This window comes from Cervus elaphus, chromosome 10 (genome assembly GCF_910594005.1).
Source record: "Cervus elaphus chromosome 10, mCerEla1.1, whole genome shotgun sequence".
Classification (NCBI taxonomy): domain Eukaryota; kingdom Metazoa; phylum Chordata; class Mammalia; order Artiodactyla; family Cervidae; genus Cervus; species Cervus elaphus.
Window position 1 is genome coordinate 54,261,198 of NC_057824.1, and position 16,864 is coordinate 54,278,061.

Sequence of the window (16,864 nt, forward strand, 5' to 3'; positions counted from 1 at the left end):
TGTGCGTGCGTGACAGGTGTGCGTGCGTGACAGGTGTGTGCGGGCTGGGCTGACGAGCAGCAGCCTGGAGACAGAGGAGGGGGCTTGTAACCCTCGCTGCCAGACCCCTGCCCCCCTACCAGCCTCCCTTCTTTGCTGAACCCCAGCCCCCTCCCACTTGGAGACTGCCCCAAATGTGCGGCGGTTCCGCCCTGTTGGCAAGCCCCCCCTGCCCCATACCCTCATGGGGGCCGTGAGGGTGTGGGGCGGCTCCGGGGGCTTCGGGAGCCAGATGAGGGGCCCCCGACCCCCGGGAGGTGGCCAGACGCTGGGCCAGGCCCGGGGGCTGGCCTCTGACTCGGGACAGCCGCGTCTGCCCCTCCCTCGCTAAACAGCTGCCTCTCCGGCCTTACCAGGGCTCCTGCCTGGGGGACCTGCTGCGGGGTCTCGGAGACAGTGGCAGGACTGCAGGTCTTGTGCCGTGGGGGCCCGGCCCCTCTGGCCCCTCAGTGCCCGCCTGGCCTCCCGGCTGGGCCCAGAGCTGCACAAGCCTCCGTGGGGGGTTGGGAAGCGTGGCTGTCCGTGGAGGGCGGGGGGACATGGCTGTCCCTGGGGATGGGGTGGTGGCACGTGGCTGTCCTGAAGGCAGAGCGGCTGTGGCCCAGGACAGGGACGCTGAAGCCCTGGGCCATGCCGATGGGGGTGAGGCTCTGGTTCGGGGTTCAGATCCTGACTCCATGTGTATCCCCCCCAGTCCAGATCCTTCCCCCACTAGGTGTGCAAGGCTGCGGGGGTTCCCCTGGAGCAGGGTGGGTCCCAGACGTGGGGTCAGGGGGTCTGGGGAGGACCAGGGGCCCAGGCGAGGCTGGAGGCAGCCTGGGGTGACCGAGAAGCCTGAAGCTGCCAGCGGCCCCGGCTTGCCCTGCCCCCCAGCTGACCTCCGGGATGCCCGCAGGCACAGCCTGCCTCCCTTCCTGCCCCCTCCCCGGGGCCCTGGCCCACGAGGCAGGCACACCCATTCCTGCCTGCTTCTCCAGAGGGCACGCGCCAGGAACCTGTGGCAGCCTCTCCGGCCTGCGCCTCTGGGGGTCACGTGGGGGTCACGTGGGAGCCCGGGGTACTGAGCTGGCCGGCGGGGGCAGGCGGGCCCTGGGCACTGATGACCGCCTTTGCCAGGCTGGGGGATGACCTGTCTGTCCAAGCCCACCCAGCCACATACCACCCACCCACCCAGCACTCCTACCGAAGGGCCTTAAGCGCCTGCCTGCCGCAGACCTGGGGCCCGGCTGGGTCACAGGCGCTGACCAGTGTCCTGTTCCAGGACCACAGGCTGGCCACACCTCAGCGTCCAGGCATTCAGACAGGGATGCAGGCCCTGGGGGGCATGTGTGAGGGTCACTGCCTGGAGCTCAGCACCGTAAGTCACTCCTAACAGCCGCCAGGAGGCCATCCTGGGGAGGTGACCCATGTCTAGGGTGGGCGGGGCCGTGAGGGCAGAGTCCCGGCGATCAGCCTCCAGGGCAGGCGCTCTGCTGTAGAGAGAGGCCCCAAGAGGAAGGATGTGGTTGGAGACGAGTCAGAGATGCAGACACAGAGACAGCGAGACCCAGAGGACAGTGAGGTCGACCGGGTCCTCCCCTTTGGTTCGGAGCCCCGGACGGGCGGCCAGCGAGCCCGAGGCCCCTCCCTCCTCCGTCCCAGCAGGGAGATAAAGGGGATGAGGCTGTGATAAGCCTGAGTGTCTTGGCAGTTGGAGCCTGATTCTCCTCTTGGGGGCATTTTTTCCCTATCAAGTCATCCTGGGCTTGGTCCAGGGCCCTCTCCCCAAGCCTGGGGTGACCAACACTCCCCCGCGAGACACCCTGAGGCCAGAGAAGGGTCTGCGAGGGGCCTTTCCCACAGCCTTTCCTGGAACCCAGGGCTCCCCTTGTACTGAGCTCGCGGGGGATGGGGAGGGACGTGGAGTCGGTGAGGACCTGCTCCTCCGGGCATCTATTGGTCCATCCGGGCAGCAGGGCCCCTCTGCGGCCTCTGGGGCTGTGCCTGAACGGGGGTTGCCCACCCTGCTCATGACAACGGGTCCAACCCCGCCAGCTCCTCGGGCTTGGGTCAGAGACCAGGAGGGCCAGCTGCGGCCTCTGTCTTCCTGGAGCCCCCACCCCGAGCGGGTAGGCGTGGCAGAGGAAGCCATCCGTCGGGGTGGGGGTGGTGGTGGTGACAACTCAGGGTTCCAGGAAGGAGCGAAGCTCCGAGCAAAGAGGACACTGAGCCAGGCAGAGTCCGGGGCCCCGCCTGCTGTCCCCACCGCGTCCTCTCTGCTTCTCTGATCCTGCTCCCTTGGCCCCCTGCCCCCTCTGGACAGACAGATGGACAGAGGGGCATGTGAGTGGAGGGATGCATGGGTGGATGGACAGAGGATAGAAAGGAAAGATGGAAATTAGGACCGATGGAGGGACGCTTGGAGGATGAGTGGTCAGATAAACGGAGGGGGCGGACAAAAAAGACAGAGGGACGGATGGACAGAGGGATAAAAGGACAGCTGGATAAATTCTGGGCTGGCTGGCTGGCTAGACGGGTGGATAAGTGGCGTAGAGATGGAGAGATGGCAGGAGAGTGGATGGATGGAGAAGCAGATGCTCATATAGACGGAAGGATGAGGTGGCAGAATAGTGGCCCCCACCACCCTCAAAGAGTTCCCCGTCCTTCCCCCGATACCCATGGGTTTCTTGCCCTTATGCGGCAAAATACTTTGACGACGTAATAAGTGAAGAATCTTTTTTTTTTTTAAGTGAAGAATCTTGAGACAGGGACAAAGAGGTTTTCCTGGACCTTGCCAGGGGACCCAGTGCGGCCACGAGGTTTTTGTGAGTGAAGAGGGGGTCCGAAGAGCTGTGAAGGTGGAAGCGAGGCTGAGTGTTAGCATGGCGACCTCTGAAGACGGAGGCCGGGGCCTCCAGCCAAGGGATGCAGGCACTTCTGGAAACCGGAAAAGGCCAGAAAATAGACCCTCTCCTGGGGCCTGCAGAAGGGATGCAGCCCTGGTCACACCTTGATTCTCACCGGCCAGACCCATGTCTGTCCCACGGGGCTGTGAGATAATAGATTCGCGTTGTTTGAGGCCACTGCGTTTGCGATAATTTATTACGACAGCAACAGGAAGTTGATACAGACAGAAGGACAGGCGCTAAATGGAGGGGTGAGTGGATGGATGGTCAGAGGGACAGGCGTGTGGAGGGATGGCCCCAAGGCTCACTGCGTAGCTCACACTTAGATGAGCCCTGGTGCTGAGGGCTGGGTGGTTAGACCTCTGGCCCTAAGCAAGGTTCGGGGTTCAGACGCCCCAGGCGTCCAACATAACCAGAGCCCTCACACCTGCAAGGCATGAGCCAGGCCGTGGGCCTCAGGGCTTACTGAGATTGGCCTAGAAACTCCCAGAAGGCAGCCCAGAGTGGGGCCTGCCCAGGTCCTTGGGGGGTCCAGACAGCCTTTGTTTGGACGCTCACCTTCACACACACACAGACAGCCACACGGACACACGTGTGCACACGCCTACCCACGCTCCTACACGGACACCACGTCGCGGCGGAGGAAGGGCCTGCTCAGCCCTGAGCCTGTGTCCCCAGCCACGTCCCTGGGCCTCTCGGGGTCTGCATCTCCCCATCTGCGGGCTGAGGGGGGCGGGGGGTGGGATGGGAGCCCTGGCCTCGCGTGGGTGTGGCGTCAGAGCGGCGGTCCTGGCCCTCGCTGCTGTTCCTGACCACCAGGCTTCCTCCCCCGCGCCCCTCTGGGAGGGACTGTAATTAACTTCTTCCTGTTCTGATCAGGAGCCTGTTTCCAAAAACATATTTCGAAGGATTATTTTGCAAAGGAAATGTTTTTGAAAGAATCTCGTGTCCCGACCCAGCCTGGGGAAGTGGGGGCCGCAGTCGGAGCGGGGACGGGGCGGGGTGGTCCTGGCAGGTCCTGGTGGCTGCGGCGAGCTGGTCCCGGCCCCTGGCCCCCCGTCTGTCCGGGGCAGGGAGGGCCTGGGGCGAGCAGAGGCCAAGAAGTGCGAGGAGGTGAGCAGGGACGGCTGCTCTTCCCCCCACCCGCTGCTGCTGCCCTCTGCTGAGCTGAAGGCCCCGGCCACCCTTCGCTGGGGAGTCGCCGCCCGTGGAAGCCTCTGCCCGGCTCCCTGTTGACCACGCGCTCCTGTCCTTGCCTCTCCCCAGGGCCCTCTCCTGTCCTCTGTCCTGGGCCTGGAGTCCTGCCCACCCTGGCCCTCGTGCAGAACACCCGCTGCGGCCAGGGGGCATAGGCATCCTCCAGCCAGTGGGGCGCTGGCCTCGGTGTCTGCCCCTCCCGAGTTCTGCTGCTCCCGTGCACACCTGGCGGGCACTCACTTTCTTCATTTCTTGCTGGGGTCAAGAAACACATTGTAAAACTTCCATCATCAAAAAGCGAGCAATACTTTGATGGAGCGTTGCTGGGGGTGGGGAGAGTTGTTTGATGGACAGTTTTGGTTTCCAGTAGAAAACATCTCGACTCTTCTCTGGGACGTGTGGGCCGGGGACATGCCAGAGCCTGCAGAGTGCTGACCCTGACCCTGACCCTGACCCTGACCGAGCAGACTCCAGCCCCGTCCGTGTCCCCACACGGGGCCCACCGCGGCTAGGTGGCCTTAGACGTCCGTTTACATTGTTCACCTCGTTGTGGTCACCAGCTCCCTGCACATGACGAGCATTTAGTAATTGTCTGTTGAACGAATGATGGATGGATCATGTGGATCACGATAGGGGTCTTGCAGTAAAGACCCTTTAATTTAAAAAAAATCTACCCTGCAGTTCCCACTGCTCAGAGTTCCCGGCTGGGTCCTGGGGTGGGGAGGGCCTGGCTCCCCAGGCAGCACCCCTGGCCTCCGCTTCCCCCCAACCTCCCCCTCACAGGGGCCAGCCCACTGTGGGTCTCCCCTTCCCTTTTGTTACTGGGGCTGCGGTCACAGTGCTGGCCACGCCGCTCGGGGGATGACCCCCAGGGGGCCCAGGGCAGGGAAAGCCCGCCAGCAGGGGGCATGGGGAGCAAATGTGAGAGGGACACAGAGGGGAAGGTGTGCTCCTGCTGAGCGGCTGAGAGCAGGAACTCGGCCTCTCTGGGCCTCAGCTTCCATCCTGGGAACACAGAGCGCCTAGGAGATGAGTCCTTCATGACCTCTGAGGCCCTGGGGTCAACCGGGTCAGACAGGGCTCCCCACCCACGGCGCTGAGCGTCCACCCACCTCCACCTCCCGTTCAGCTGCCCGCCCAGCCGGACCTCAGCCAAGGGGCACAGCCCCCTCCCGCTCTGGAGGCGCCCTGGAGGCCCACCCGGCCTGGCCCTCTGGAGGGGCTGGGGCTGCCAGTCTAGGGCGCCCGTCTCCACCCACCGCCTCTGCCCACTCCACAACACTGCTTCTTCACGTGCCTCTGCGGGTCTCTGTCCATTCCCGGTTTCTCTCGCCCTCACCCCCGCTGCCGGCCCCGCTCTGCCCCCCCAGCCCCCACCCTGCACTGGGCTTGCGATGTCACCGCTTGGGGTCCCGGGACTCCGCCCCCCCACAGATGTCCTGGAACTGGCGTAAGGTTATTTCGGGAGCTGGCGGCTCCCCTGGGCCTTTCCCAACAGTTCTGGCGAGCGTGTTCGCGGGAGTCAGCCCGAGCGGGCCGAGGACATGCGGCGGCCGGCCCGGGCAGGGCTGCAGGGAGCGTGCTATGGGGACTCGGTGACCGGCGCTGACCTCCGCTGTCCCAGTCGGGGGCACCGGCTGGGCCTTCCCAGCTGTGCGGGGCCAGAGCTGCCCCAGAGGACGCTAGGGAGGGGGCAGCCCCAGTCCAGCTCGGTCCCCGGCATGTAGGGGCCGCTGGACGCTCCTCACGTGGCGCAGCCCAGCCTGGTGCTCCCTCCGCTCACCGCTAAATGCCACCTCACTCTTTCCCCGGCCCCCAGTGCTCCCACGCTGCGGTGACGCCAGCCCCCGTGCTGCTCTGACCCCAGGGCCTTTGCATCTAAATCCCTCTGCCTCTCCTGAGCGGGCCTTTCTCAGCATGAGCTCTCGAGGCAGCAGCCACTTCCCCTCAGAGTTCCCTTCCTGCTCCAGCTGAAACAGCCCCCACCTCTGAAGAGCCGACTCGCTGGAAAAGACCCTGATGCTGGGAAAGACGGAAGGCAAAAGGAGAAGGGGGCGCCAGAGGTTGAGATGGTTAAATAGCATCACTGACTCAGTGGACATGAATCTGAGCAAACTCCAGGAGACAGTGGAGGACAGGGGAGCCTGGCGTGCTGCAGTCCACGGGGTCAGAAAGGGTCAGACATGACTGAGCGACTGAACGAGAATTCCACCCCTACCTTCTCAGCCTGTGCCATTCCACAGAAATAGAATGCAGGCACAGATGCAATTTAAAATTTTCCAGTGGCCACATTAAAAAAAAAAGATTTTAAAACAGGTAGAATGAATTTTAATATTTTATATTTAACCCAGGGCTTCCCCAATGGCTCAATCGGTAAAGAATCCATCTGCAATGCAGGAGACAGAGGACACTCGTGTTTGATCCCGGGGTTGGGAAGATCCCCTGGGGGAGGAAATGGTTAACCCATTCCAGTATTCTTGTCTGGGAAATCCCATGGACAGAGGCGCATGCGGGCTACAGTCCATGGGGCCGCAAAGAGTCAGACACCATTGGGCAAGCATTCCTATTTAACCCAATACATACAAAATATTATCATTTTGTTCAGTTCAGTTCAGTCACTCAGTTGTGTCCAACTCTTTGTGACCCTATGGACTGCAGCACGCCAGGCCTCCCTGTCCATCACCAACTCCCGGGGTTTACTCAAACTCATGTCCATCGAGTCAGTGATGCCAGCCAGCCATCTCATCCTCTGTCGTCCCCTTCTCCTCCTGCCCTCAATCTTTCTCAACATCAGGGTTTTTTCAAATAAGTCATCAGGTGGCCAAAGTATTGGAGTTTCAGCTTCAGCATCAGTCCTTCCAATGAACACCCAGGACAGATCTCCTTTAGGATGGACTGGTTGGATCTCCTTGCAGTCCAAGGGACTCTCAAGAGTCTTCTCCAACACCACAGTTCAAAAGCATCAATTCTTCGGTCCAACTCTCACATCCACACATGACCACTGGAAAAACCATAGCTTTGACTAGATAGATCTTTGTCGGCAAAATAATGTCTCTGCTTTTTAATATGCTGTCTAGGTTGGTCATAGCTTTTCTTCCAAGGAGCAAGCATCTTTTAATTTCATGGCTGCAGTCACCATCTGCAGTGATTCTGGAGCCCCCCCAAAATAAAGTCTATCACTGTTTCCATTCTTTCCCCATCTATTTGCCATGAAGTGATGGGACCGGATGCCATGATCTTAGTTTTCTGAATGCTGAGTTCTAAGCCAACTTTTTCACTCTCTTTTTTCACTTCCATCAAGAGGCTCTTTAGTTCTTCTTCAATTTCTGCCATAAGGGTGGTGTCATCTGCATATCTGAGGTTATTGATATTTCTCCTGGCAATCTTGATTCCAGCTTGTGCTTCTTCCAGCCCAGCATTATGCATGATGTACTCTGCATATAAGTTAAGCAAGCAGAGTGACAAGATACAGCTTTGAGGTACTCCTTTCCTGATTTGGAACCAGTCTGTTTTTCCATGTCCAGTTCTAACTGTTGCTTCTTGATCTGCATACAGATTTCTTGGAGGCAGGTCAGGTGGTCTGGTATTCCCATCGCTTGAAGAATTTTCCACAGTTTGTTGTGATCCACACAGTCAAAGGTTTTGGCGTAGTCAATAAAGCAGATGTTTTTCTGGAACTCTCCTGCTTTTTCTATGATCCAACAGATGTTGGCAATTTGATCTCTGGTTCCTCTGCCTTTTCTAAATCCAGCTTGAACATGTGGAAGTTCATGGTTCACGTACTGTTGAAACCTTGCTTGGAGAATTTTGAGCATTACTTGGTTAGCATGTGAAATGAGTGCAATTGTGCAGTAGTTTGAGCATTCTTTGGCGTTGGAATGAAAACTGACCTTTTCCAGTCCTGTGGCCACTGCTGAGTTTTCCAGATTTGCTGGCATATTGAGTGCATCACTTTAACAGCATCATCTTTTAGGATTTGGAATAGTGATCTAAAATCATTAATGAGATATTTTACACCATTTCTCTGCACTAAGTCTTGAAAATAGAGTGTTTTTTAATACTCACATCTCAATTCACACATTTCAGGTGGTCAAAGGCTAAGTGCAGTCAGAGGCTATGGAACTGAACGGTACAGCTTTTTTTTTTTTTTAATGCTACTGTCCTATTTTACTTTTTTCCTAGCACAAATCACTATCTAGAATGTTCCATGTATTTGTTGAGCTATTTATCATTTGTTGTGCTCTCCACAATGCCATGCAATAGGCATGCTGAACATGTTTGGGAGTGAGTGATGGGAGGCTACATGGGTCTGACTCACCCTCACCCGGGAGGGGTCACGGCCCCCGGGTCACAGAGCAGGTCACGGAGGTTCACTCTCTAGAGAGCGGGGGCTTGAACCCATGCCTGGTGTCCTGCATCCCCTTGAGCTGTCGCCATCTCTGCCCTGGTGCTGGGCGCTGGGACTCTGGGTCCTCGAGGCGCCCGCAGCCCCATCTTAGGCAGCTTTAGGGTCCCCCAGCCACTTCCTCATCTAATTGGATTCCCAGCTCTTCCGCCTTCAAATGGGGCTGCTGCTGGGTCTGTTTATAAACCCGGTGCAGCCTGCTTCCCTGGCGGCTCCCGGAGCCCAGAGCCCATCTGGAGGAGTCGTTACAGTCCCCCCTCCAGGCCAGATGTCCGCTGGTCTGTCCCGCCTGCCCAGCCCAGCTGGCCGCCAGCCTCTGTCCTGCCGCAGATACCTCACCTTGGCCTCTGTGCCCGGCCAGTGGCCGCCGCAGCCAGACAGCCTTCCTGGCAGGCCCGTCTGGGCTGGTTGAGCTTCCTGCAAGATGGTGCCATCGTGGGATAACTCCTGACTGGTACTGGTCAAGGCCCAAGAGGCCCCGGGTCCCAGCCACATCCCACCCCGCCCAATCCAGAGCCATTAGGGAACCCTCCCCCTCAGCCCCAGGACCCCAAAGCAGCACCGCCAAGGGCTTTGGGGGTCTCCTGAGCACATCCTTTGACAGGGCAGGGTCGTTCCCAGCGTGCCTCACCAGGGACCCATGCATGCGGCCCACAGCAGCCTCAGGCTCTCCGTCTGTGAAATGGGAAGGGAGGCCTGTGCCTAGCAGGGCTGTGAACAGACGTGAACTCACTTGGGGGACTGCAGAGGAGGGGGGCCCTTGTAACACACGCAGAGCTGAGGAGCGCAGCTGTGGGAGCCGGGAAATGACAGAGGGAAGCTGGGCGGGGGGAGGCTCTGTCCTGCCTCCCAAATCCTGCCCCACTTCCGCAGGGCTGTGACTGAGGACAGCAGCTCCACCAGCAACCTGGGCCAGTGAGGTCTCCCCCTGAGCCCGGCTGCCGCATCTATAAGCACGTGGTGAAACAGAGTGGGGGCCGGGCGCCCCCTCCTGGGGGCTGAGGCCTGACTGGGGTGGGCCTGCACCCCCTCCGGGAAGCCTGTCTGGGCAGGAGCCCACATTTGCTGACAGGAAGGGGGAAACCCCAGCCTTACCCCGACCAGCGTCGGGTCTCCGTTGCTCAATTGCCCAGAGCCCTCCCTCCGTGTCCCTTGCTTGGGTCAAGGCCAGCTTTGCGTCCGTGTCCGGCTGAGCTCCCGGGCAAAGCTCATGGTCCCCCTTGGCAGCCTCAGGTGGGGAAACCAATTCTCAGGGAGGGGCAAGGACTGTCTGCGGTCAAGGGCAGGCAGGCCGGCTTCCACTTGCAGGGAAGGACTGGAGGGAAAGGCAGGGCTTTCCTGGCGGCTCAGCCGTAAAGGATCAGCCTGCAGTCAAGGAGCCGTAGGAGATGTGGATTTGATTCCTGGATCAGGAAGATCCCCTGGAGGAGGGGAAGGCAGCCCACTTGGGTATTCTTCCCTGGAGAATCCCATGGACAGAGGAGCCTGGTGGGCTAGAGTCCATGGGGTTTCAAAGAGTCGGACACAGCTGAAGCGACTTGGCACATTCGCACATGTGGAGTGAAAGCTGTGGGTAGGGAAGGAGGGGTGGCCCCAAGAGGGGAGACCTGCAGGGTCCCCACAAGAGAGAGGCCAGGCTGACGCCAAGTGTCCTTTCCTTTGGGCCAACAGCCCGCCCCTGCCAGGGAGGAGGCGACATCAGACCTGGTAGCCCCCGCTTGGCACTGACTGGGGTAAAACCTTATCACCCTCCACGTGCCCCCGCATGAGCTGATTCTCTGGGCGATAAGAGACTCGGCGGAAAGCAGGGGACACAGACAATGGCCTGGCACTGGGTGGGCAGCTAGGCCAGGAACAATGCCAGCCCAGATGAGGGAGGCGACGGTGGTGCCTAGCAGGAAGGCCAGGGAGGGATGGATCTCAGCCAGGCAGCAGAGGTGGGGCGGGGAGGGCTCCTCCCATCTCAGCCTTTCCCTCCCCAGGGCCTTTGCACACACTGTTCCCTTTTCCAGTAACACCCTCCCCCGAGTGCCTTCTGTTTTAAGCTCAGTTCCAATGTCACCTCCTCCAGGAAGTCTGCCCAGACCAACTCATGTCAGTCCAGGTTCCCCCAGACACCACGATCCCTCCCCATATTTTCCCTCATAATAATAATTCAGTCACGTGAAGCTGGACTTGTTCTTTAACGTTTGCCCCCTGCCTCAGACACTGGAAGTTCCCTGAGGGCAAAGGCCCTGTGGCTCTCTGTCTGTCTGTCTTGTGAACCACGGCTCAGGGCCCAGCACAGAGCAGGGCTCAGCTGACGTTTGCTGAGTGACTGCGCGGGCGGCTGGTTGTGATGGGGGTGTACCCCACCTGGCCGAGGGGTGAGTGATGAGCACTGAGCTCACAGCGGGGGCTCAGCTGAGGCGTGACCGCGGCCGTGCCAAGACGGGCGGGGTGCCCTGGATGTGGCTCTCGCGTCTCCCTTCCCTGAGCCTGGCCGCCAGCTGCCCCATGGCCGGAGCCCGAATATCCAGTGCAGGTGGCGCCGTTTGTAAACAGACTGAGCTCCAGGGCGTGTGTGCTCACTCAGTCGTGTCCGACTCTCTGTGACCCCACGGGCTCTAGCCCTCCAAGGCTCCTCTGTCCATGGGATTCTCCAGGCAAGGATACCGGAGTGGTTTGCCGGGCCCTCCTCCAGGGGATCTTCCGGACCCGGGGATTGAACCTGCGTCTCCTACAGCTCCTGCGCGGCAGGCGGGTTCTTTACCCGCTGAGCCATCAGGGCTCCAGGTGGACGGTGGTTACCACTACGCCACGGGGCAGGATCTCTCGTCCAGGTACCTCTGCACCAGGCCCGTGCCTGGCGCCACCTGGCAATGGCGGCCCCGGGGCTGAGATGGGCCTCTGAGCCCAGGCTGCTGTCTGGGTGGATATCCTCCGTGGAGCTGGGTGGAGACCCTGCTGCTCGCTCTGGAAACCAACAGCCTGGGGCAAAACCGCACATCCGGGAGGGGGAGGGGCTGCGTCTGGCCGCTCTGGCTGGGCAGGTCTCTTTGCTCCAGGCCCCAGCCCTGGCTGGCCAGAGACTCCAGGTGGGGGCACCGCCCCCGGCCCCCGCCCCCACCCCTCGGGGACCCCTGAGGACAGCTGGGGTCCGGGTTGGACTCCACGATGTTGGGTGCGCCTGCAGGGCTGCGCCAGCCCTGAGGGGCCTTCAGGGCCCCTGGCTGCCCGGCCACTCCCGGCTCCCACCCCACGTGGAGAGGTGCCAAAGCCACAGGGGCGGGCGGGGGTGAGACCACAGGCCTGGCCGTGTGCGGGCCCATGCCAGGCACAGGTGTCACGGGGTGGGCAGAGGCCCAGAGCCTGCCTGGGCCCAGTTGGGCTTCATGAGGTCCCCAGGCTGGAGCGAACAGGCAGGCTCTCCACCCCGCCTGCTCCGGGTTCAGTGGCTACCTGCAGCACAGTCCCCAGAGCCCCCATATACGGGGAGGCTGAGGCTCAGAGTGGGACAGGCCTGCGTGCATCAGGGGTCCTCCAGCTCCTCACTCAGGCCAGGGCTTTCAGCCACTGAGCCCCGGGGGCCCTCAGCCGGGCCCTCTGCTGACCTCAAAGCCAGGAGACAACAGCCCAGGGCGCTGCGTCCACCCTGGGCTACCCTCCCTGCCTGGGGGAGAGGCGGGGGGCACAGATGGCAGTGTGCAGCTCGGAGGACTGCGCCCAGAGGCTACCGGCTCTGGGCCCCCGGAGTGCTGGAAGCCCGCTCGGGACCCCTGAGTGCATGTTCTGCCCACCCCGGCCCGTGCTGTCCCCAGAGTCCAGGCCCTGAGCGCCCACCTCGCGGTGGGACGGGAGGCAGAACCAGGAGATGCAGAGGCAGGAAGGGGCTTCACATTCTCTGAGACCCTCGGTGAGGCAGGGGTCAGGGGTCTGCTGTGCTTGGGCCCCAGGATGGCCCGGCCAGGTGGGGCCCTGGATGTGGGAGTCAGCAGGCCGATGTCTGAGCCGGGAGGCCACGGCCGAAGGCCTCACCTCCACTGCCCAGGGCTGCCCCCTGCAGGCCCCGCCAGCCCTGCCCAGCCCCCCGCCTGCAGGGGAGGGTGAAGCTGGTGCATGCCCGCGGGGGTCACGGCCACCTCCTCGTCCCTTCCCATTACCACTACCTCCGCATCAAAATGACAGGCACACACTTCTCACCAGCACAGAGGGAGGCCAGGGGGGCCCAGCAGGGGGCGGAGGGAAGAATGACCCAGGGGAGTGGGGTTGGGGGGGGCTGGCAACCCTGCCCCCCTGGGGCCCTGGGGGGCCAGATAAACCCCGGCCCCTGCGAGGCTGGGCAGGGAAGAGCAGCAGCCCCAGGAGCCGCACACTCAGCCTCGCACACGACACCCCCACATCCAGCATGCACATCGTCACGTGCTGACTCCCCCCGCCACCTGGCCCCACACTCACCACACATCTGCACACTTACTTGCACACTCGCTGCCCACGCACTGCACGCCCCCACCGCCCACAGCAGCCCCGGGGATCTGTGCGTCCAGTCTGGCTCCTCTCTGCCTCGTCTCCCTGAACAGGCTGGCCAAGACTCCCCCTTGGCCGCCCGGAAAGCCTGGGGAGATACTGCCTGTCTCCCCCGCATGCTCCCCAAGGACCCCAGCCTGGCCTGCTCCGCGGTCAGCTGAGGGGGCTCAGGAGCAGGCCAGGAGGGATGTGGGGTGTGGGAAAGGCCCCCCCACCCCATCCACCGCCAGTGCCCTGGAATGCGCTGAGCGCAGCGGCCGGCCTAATCCGCGCTCCGCCCGTAGGGCGGCTGAGCCCCTGGAGCAGGGCAGCCAGGGGAGGCCGGGCTGGACTGGGGGGCTTGAATCACCAGGCGGCCCGACGGCCCCAAAGTCCAGGGCACGGTGGGTAGGCCTCCTCTCTTGACCAGATGGGGGAGTCTGGGTCCCGGAGACCCTGGAGGCTGAGGCTGACTCGGGGGCTGCCTGGGCCACGCCTTGCCTCCAAGAATGGAGGAGAAGTGCTTTCCTGGGGGTCTGGGGGTCCTCGGAAGTGGAGTGAAGCCTGAGAGCCAGGCAGGTCCCCGAGGAAAGGGGGTAGGGAGTGGGCCACCCTGTCCCGGAGCTGGCCTAGAGGACCTGCTGGTGGGGCTGGCGAGAGGCTGAGGGGGCAGGGAAGGCCGGTGACCTCATCCCTGGGGTGGGGCCCCGCGCCCCTGCCCAGCCCAGCCGCTATATCCCCAGGCTGCGCTGCTCCCCACAGAAGCCGGAGAGATGGCCCTGCAGGTGGGTGAGACCTGGATTTGGGGAGCAGAGAGCAGGGCCCACTGGGGCCCCGCCAGCTATGCTCCCCCTCCCCGGAGACCCCCCGGCCAAGTGGGCATGTTGATCAAGGGGCGGGGGTCTGGGCGCGGGCCACAGGCTGTGGGGCTTCCTGGGGGAGGGGGTACCCCAGGGAGAGGAGGCCCGGGACCCAGGCCCTCTGCCGCCCCTTTTGTCTGCAGTTTGAAGCCTTCCACGCGGGCGGCCTGGCCCCGGGCTGGAACCTGCTGGTGCAGGGACATTCTGACTCTGGAGAGGACCAGTAAGGGATGCGCTCTCCCCCTCCCGGGTCCCTTCCTCGGCCTCTGCGGGTGACTGCCAGCCGCCCTCACCAACGCCGTGGTGCCCCCCAGGTTTGAGATCAACTTCCTGTCTGAGACGGGCGACATCGTCTTCCACATCAAGCCCCGGTTCTCCAGCGCCACCATGGTGGCCAACACCTTCCAGGGCGGCCGCTGGGGCCAGGAGGAGGTGTCCAGCGTCTTCCCGCTGGTGCTCGGGGAGCCCTTTGAGGTGAGGGGCCGGGGCGAACCCCTGGGAGGTGGGGGAATCCGTGGGGAGGGAGGGGGAGGCCCGTGGGGTGGGGCAGGGAGGTGGGGGGAGGGTCTGTGGACTCACCAGGGCCACCCACTGCTTTGCGGGGTCGCACTGAGGCGCCCCGTGCCCCGGGCTTCCAGCAGCCCTGCTCTCCCCGCTGGGGCTCCGGCTGAGTGGGGGGCTTATTGCAGATGCTTACAGGGGAGAGCCAGTTCAGGAGTCTCCCTGCTGGGTCTGGGGGCTGCAACCCCTGGCTGCCGGCCTACCCCTCTGAGGCGAGGGGAAGGGGCCCCCAGCTGGGGGCTCTGAACCCCTGAGGGGTGGGCCTGCATGACGGGGGTGGGGGGTCCACATGCTGAGGGGACTCGGACCCACCGGCCTCCACGTGCTGCGGGGACTGCGGGCCGCCCGTCCCCGCTGGGCCTCCGGGGCTCAGAGCTGTCGGAGCTCACGCAGGGGCAGGACGCAGGCCCCAGGGCCACAGGTCCCTGGCCTCCCGCCCCCAGATGGAGGTCAGCTCGGACGCGGAGCACTTCCACGTCCACGCCCAGGAGCACAAAGTGCTGCAGTTCGCCCACCGCCACAGGCCGCTGGCCGCCATCACGAGGGTGCAGGTGCTCAGTGACCACCGCCTGGCCCAGGTGGAGCTGGCCCGGAAGGGCCTGAGCTGGGGGTAACGTTCCGCCCACCGGGCATCTTTATTCGGGATCCCACCCGCCCGGGAGGGGTCTGTGGCCTCGGTCCTCCCGCCCCGATCCTCTGCGAGCCCGTGGGCCCATGCGGGGGGCGGGGGGCGGGGCTGGAGCTCAGGCGGGGGTCTGATGCTTGCAGGGCCGGGGGCTACTGAGCTGTGTCAGAAGTCCCAGGATCGAGCCTTGGCCGTTGACCCTCCCACGTCCAGTGAAGCCCACTCTGGAGAAGCTGGAGGGGGAGGGCTCTGTGGTTCTGGGACCCGCATTTCAGCTCCACCTCCAATAAAGTTTAAGCAGGCTACAGGAGCTTGGCTGCTGTGAGACGGGGGTGGGTCGGTGCGGGGTGGGGGCCAGAAGCCCCTGAGACGTGTGTCTTGGGGATGGTCTGACCCTTAACTCATCCCCAGGACACGGGGGTCTGGGGGGCTGCGACAGACACAGGCTTGGGGTTGTTGTTACTGTTCAGCGGCTCAGTCGTGTCCGACTCTTTGCGACCCCATGGACTGCAGCACGCCAGGCCTCCCTGTCCTTCACTGTCTCTCGGAGTTTGCTCAAACTCTTTTCCATTGAATCGATGATGCCATCCAACCATCTCATCCCCTGTCACCCCCTTCTCCTCCTGCCTTCTGTGGGGAGTCCTCCTCTAGGGGGCGGGGGTGGAAGTGGTGATGACATTGGGGTGGGGGGGCTCCTGGCCGGAAGGTCCCAGCTGGTCCTCACCCAGGACACCGGACTCACACCCTCCAGCTCTGCCCCTTTAGGAAGTCCCCAAACTGTCTCCTCACCCCGCTTCTCGAAGGGTGGAGGGAAGGGGTCCCACCTGGACAGAAGGGCCTTCCTGGTGTGGGAGGGATGGGGGAGCCCTAGGGGCCACGTCTGGGGAGAGTGCACACGGCTGGGGATCCCCTGGCCCTGGTTTCAGAGCTCACCCATCCACCCCTCTATCCACCTCAATTAAACCAGTGACAGCACAATTTAGAATGACTCTTAACAGGTGTCCACCCTGTATGGGTGAGTGACAGAGAAAAGTCAGGTCAGCAATCGCAGACACAGGAGGGCGGCCGTGGCAGCAGCGGCCCAAGTCCGAGAGGCAGCTCTGCAGCTCTGAGGGGCGAGGGGTGGCCTTGGGCGAGCTTCTGACCCTCTGGGGGCCGGGCGAGCCCTCAGCTCACAGGGAGCGCTGGGACTCGTGAACCGACCCAGGGGAAGCCCGAGAGAGGGGCTGGCACTCATCCTGTAGGGACCCTGGCAGGATCCGCCCTGGTGTCTCCTGCTCTAAGGTTACGACGGGGAAACTGAGGCTGGGAGGGAAGGAGGTCAGCAGGGAGGGACTCAGAGAGGGCAGGGCCCAGTGACCACCCCGGCTGGGGCCCCCCAGAGCGGAGGAGCCACGGGGCACCCGGACAGAGGGCAGACACAGCGCCCCCGCCCCCAGGTGGGACAATGGCGGCCCCAGCCTCCAGCAGAGCGGCTTCCTTCCTGTCTCCGCTCACTTCCCCGCCTGTGTCCACAGCCCAGCTGGCCCAGGAGCCCCTTCCCGCCCCCTCCTGCGGGAGGCCTGGCCTTTTGTGTCGGCCAGGAGGGGTTGGGGGCTGGCGGGCCGGTGGACGTGTAGCCGGTCAGGCCCTGGGAAGGACTGGGGTCGTGGGAAGGGGCCAGGGTGGGGGTGGGGGTCCGAGCCCACGGGTGGGGCTCCCCGCTCACGGTACGGGCCCCCTGCTTCACCTTGAGATGCCTGCTCACCCTCTCTGGGCCTGGTCTCCCTGTGGGCAAAAGGCTCATCTCCTGGTGAAACTCTGCCTC

At 62.9% G+C, this 16,864-nt stretch overlaps 1 protein-coding gene across 4 annotated transcripts; it reads left to right on the top strand.

Moving 5' to 3' along the window:
* The first annotated feature begins 1,045 nt into the window (after positions 1–1,045).
* GRIFIN (galectin-related inter-fiber protein) lies at positions 1,046–15,364 on the top strand. Of its 4 annotated transcripts, none has more exons than XM_043915605.1 (6): positions 13,299–13,415; positions 13,774–13,796; positions 14,015–14,094; positions 14,186–14,345; positions 14,876–15,042; positions 15,201–15,331. In XM_043915605.1, the coding sequence occupies exons 2-6, from the start codon at positions 13,785–13,787 to the stop codon at positions 15,214–15,216; spliced, it is 435 nt and encodes a 144-aa protein (XP_043771540.1). In that variant the 5' UTR covers positions 13,299–13,415; positions 13,774–13,784; the 3' UTR covers positions 15,217–15,331. The 4 variants fall into 4 exon arrangements, with proteins under 4 accessions (XP_043771537.1, XP_043771538.1, XP_043771540.1 ...); XM_043915604.1 differs by having other exon boundaries at positions 13,320–13,415; positions 13,755–13,796; XM_043915602.1 differs by lacking the exons at positions 13,299–13,415; positions 13,774–13,796 and adding an exon at positions 1,046–1,396 and having other exon boundaries at positions 15,201–15,364.
* The last annotated feature ends 1,500 nt before the right edge of the window (positions 15,365–16,864 follow it).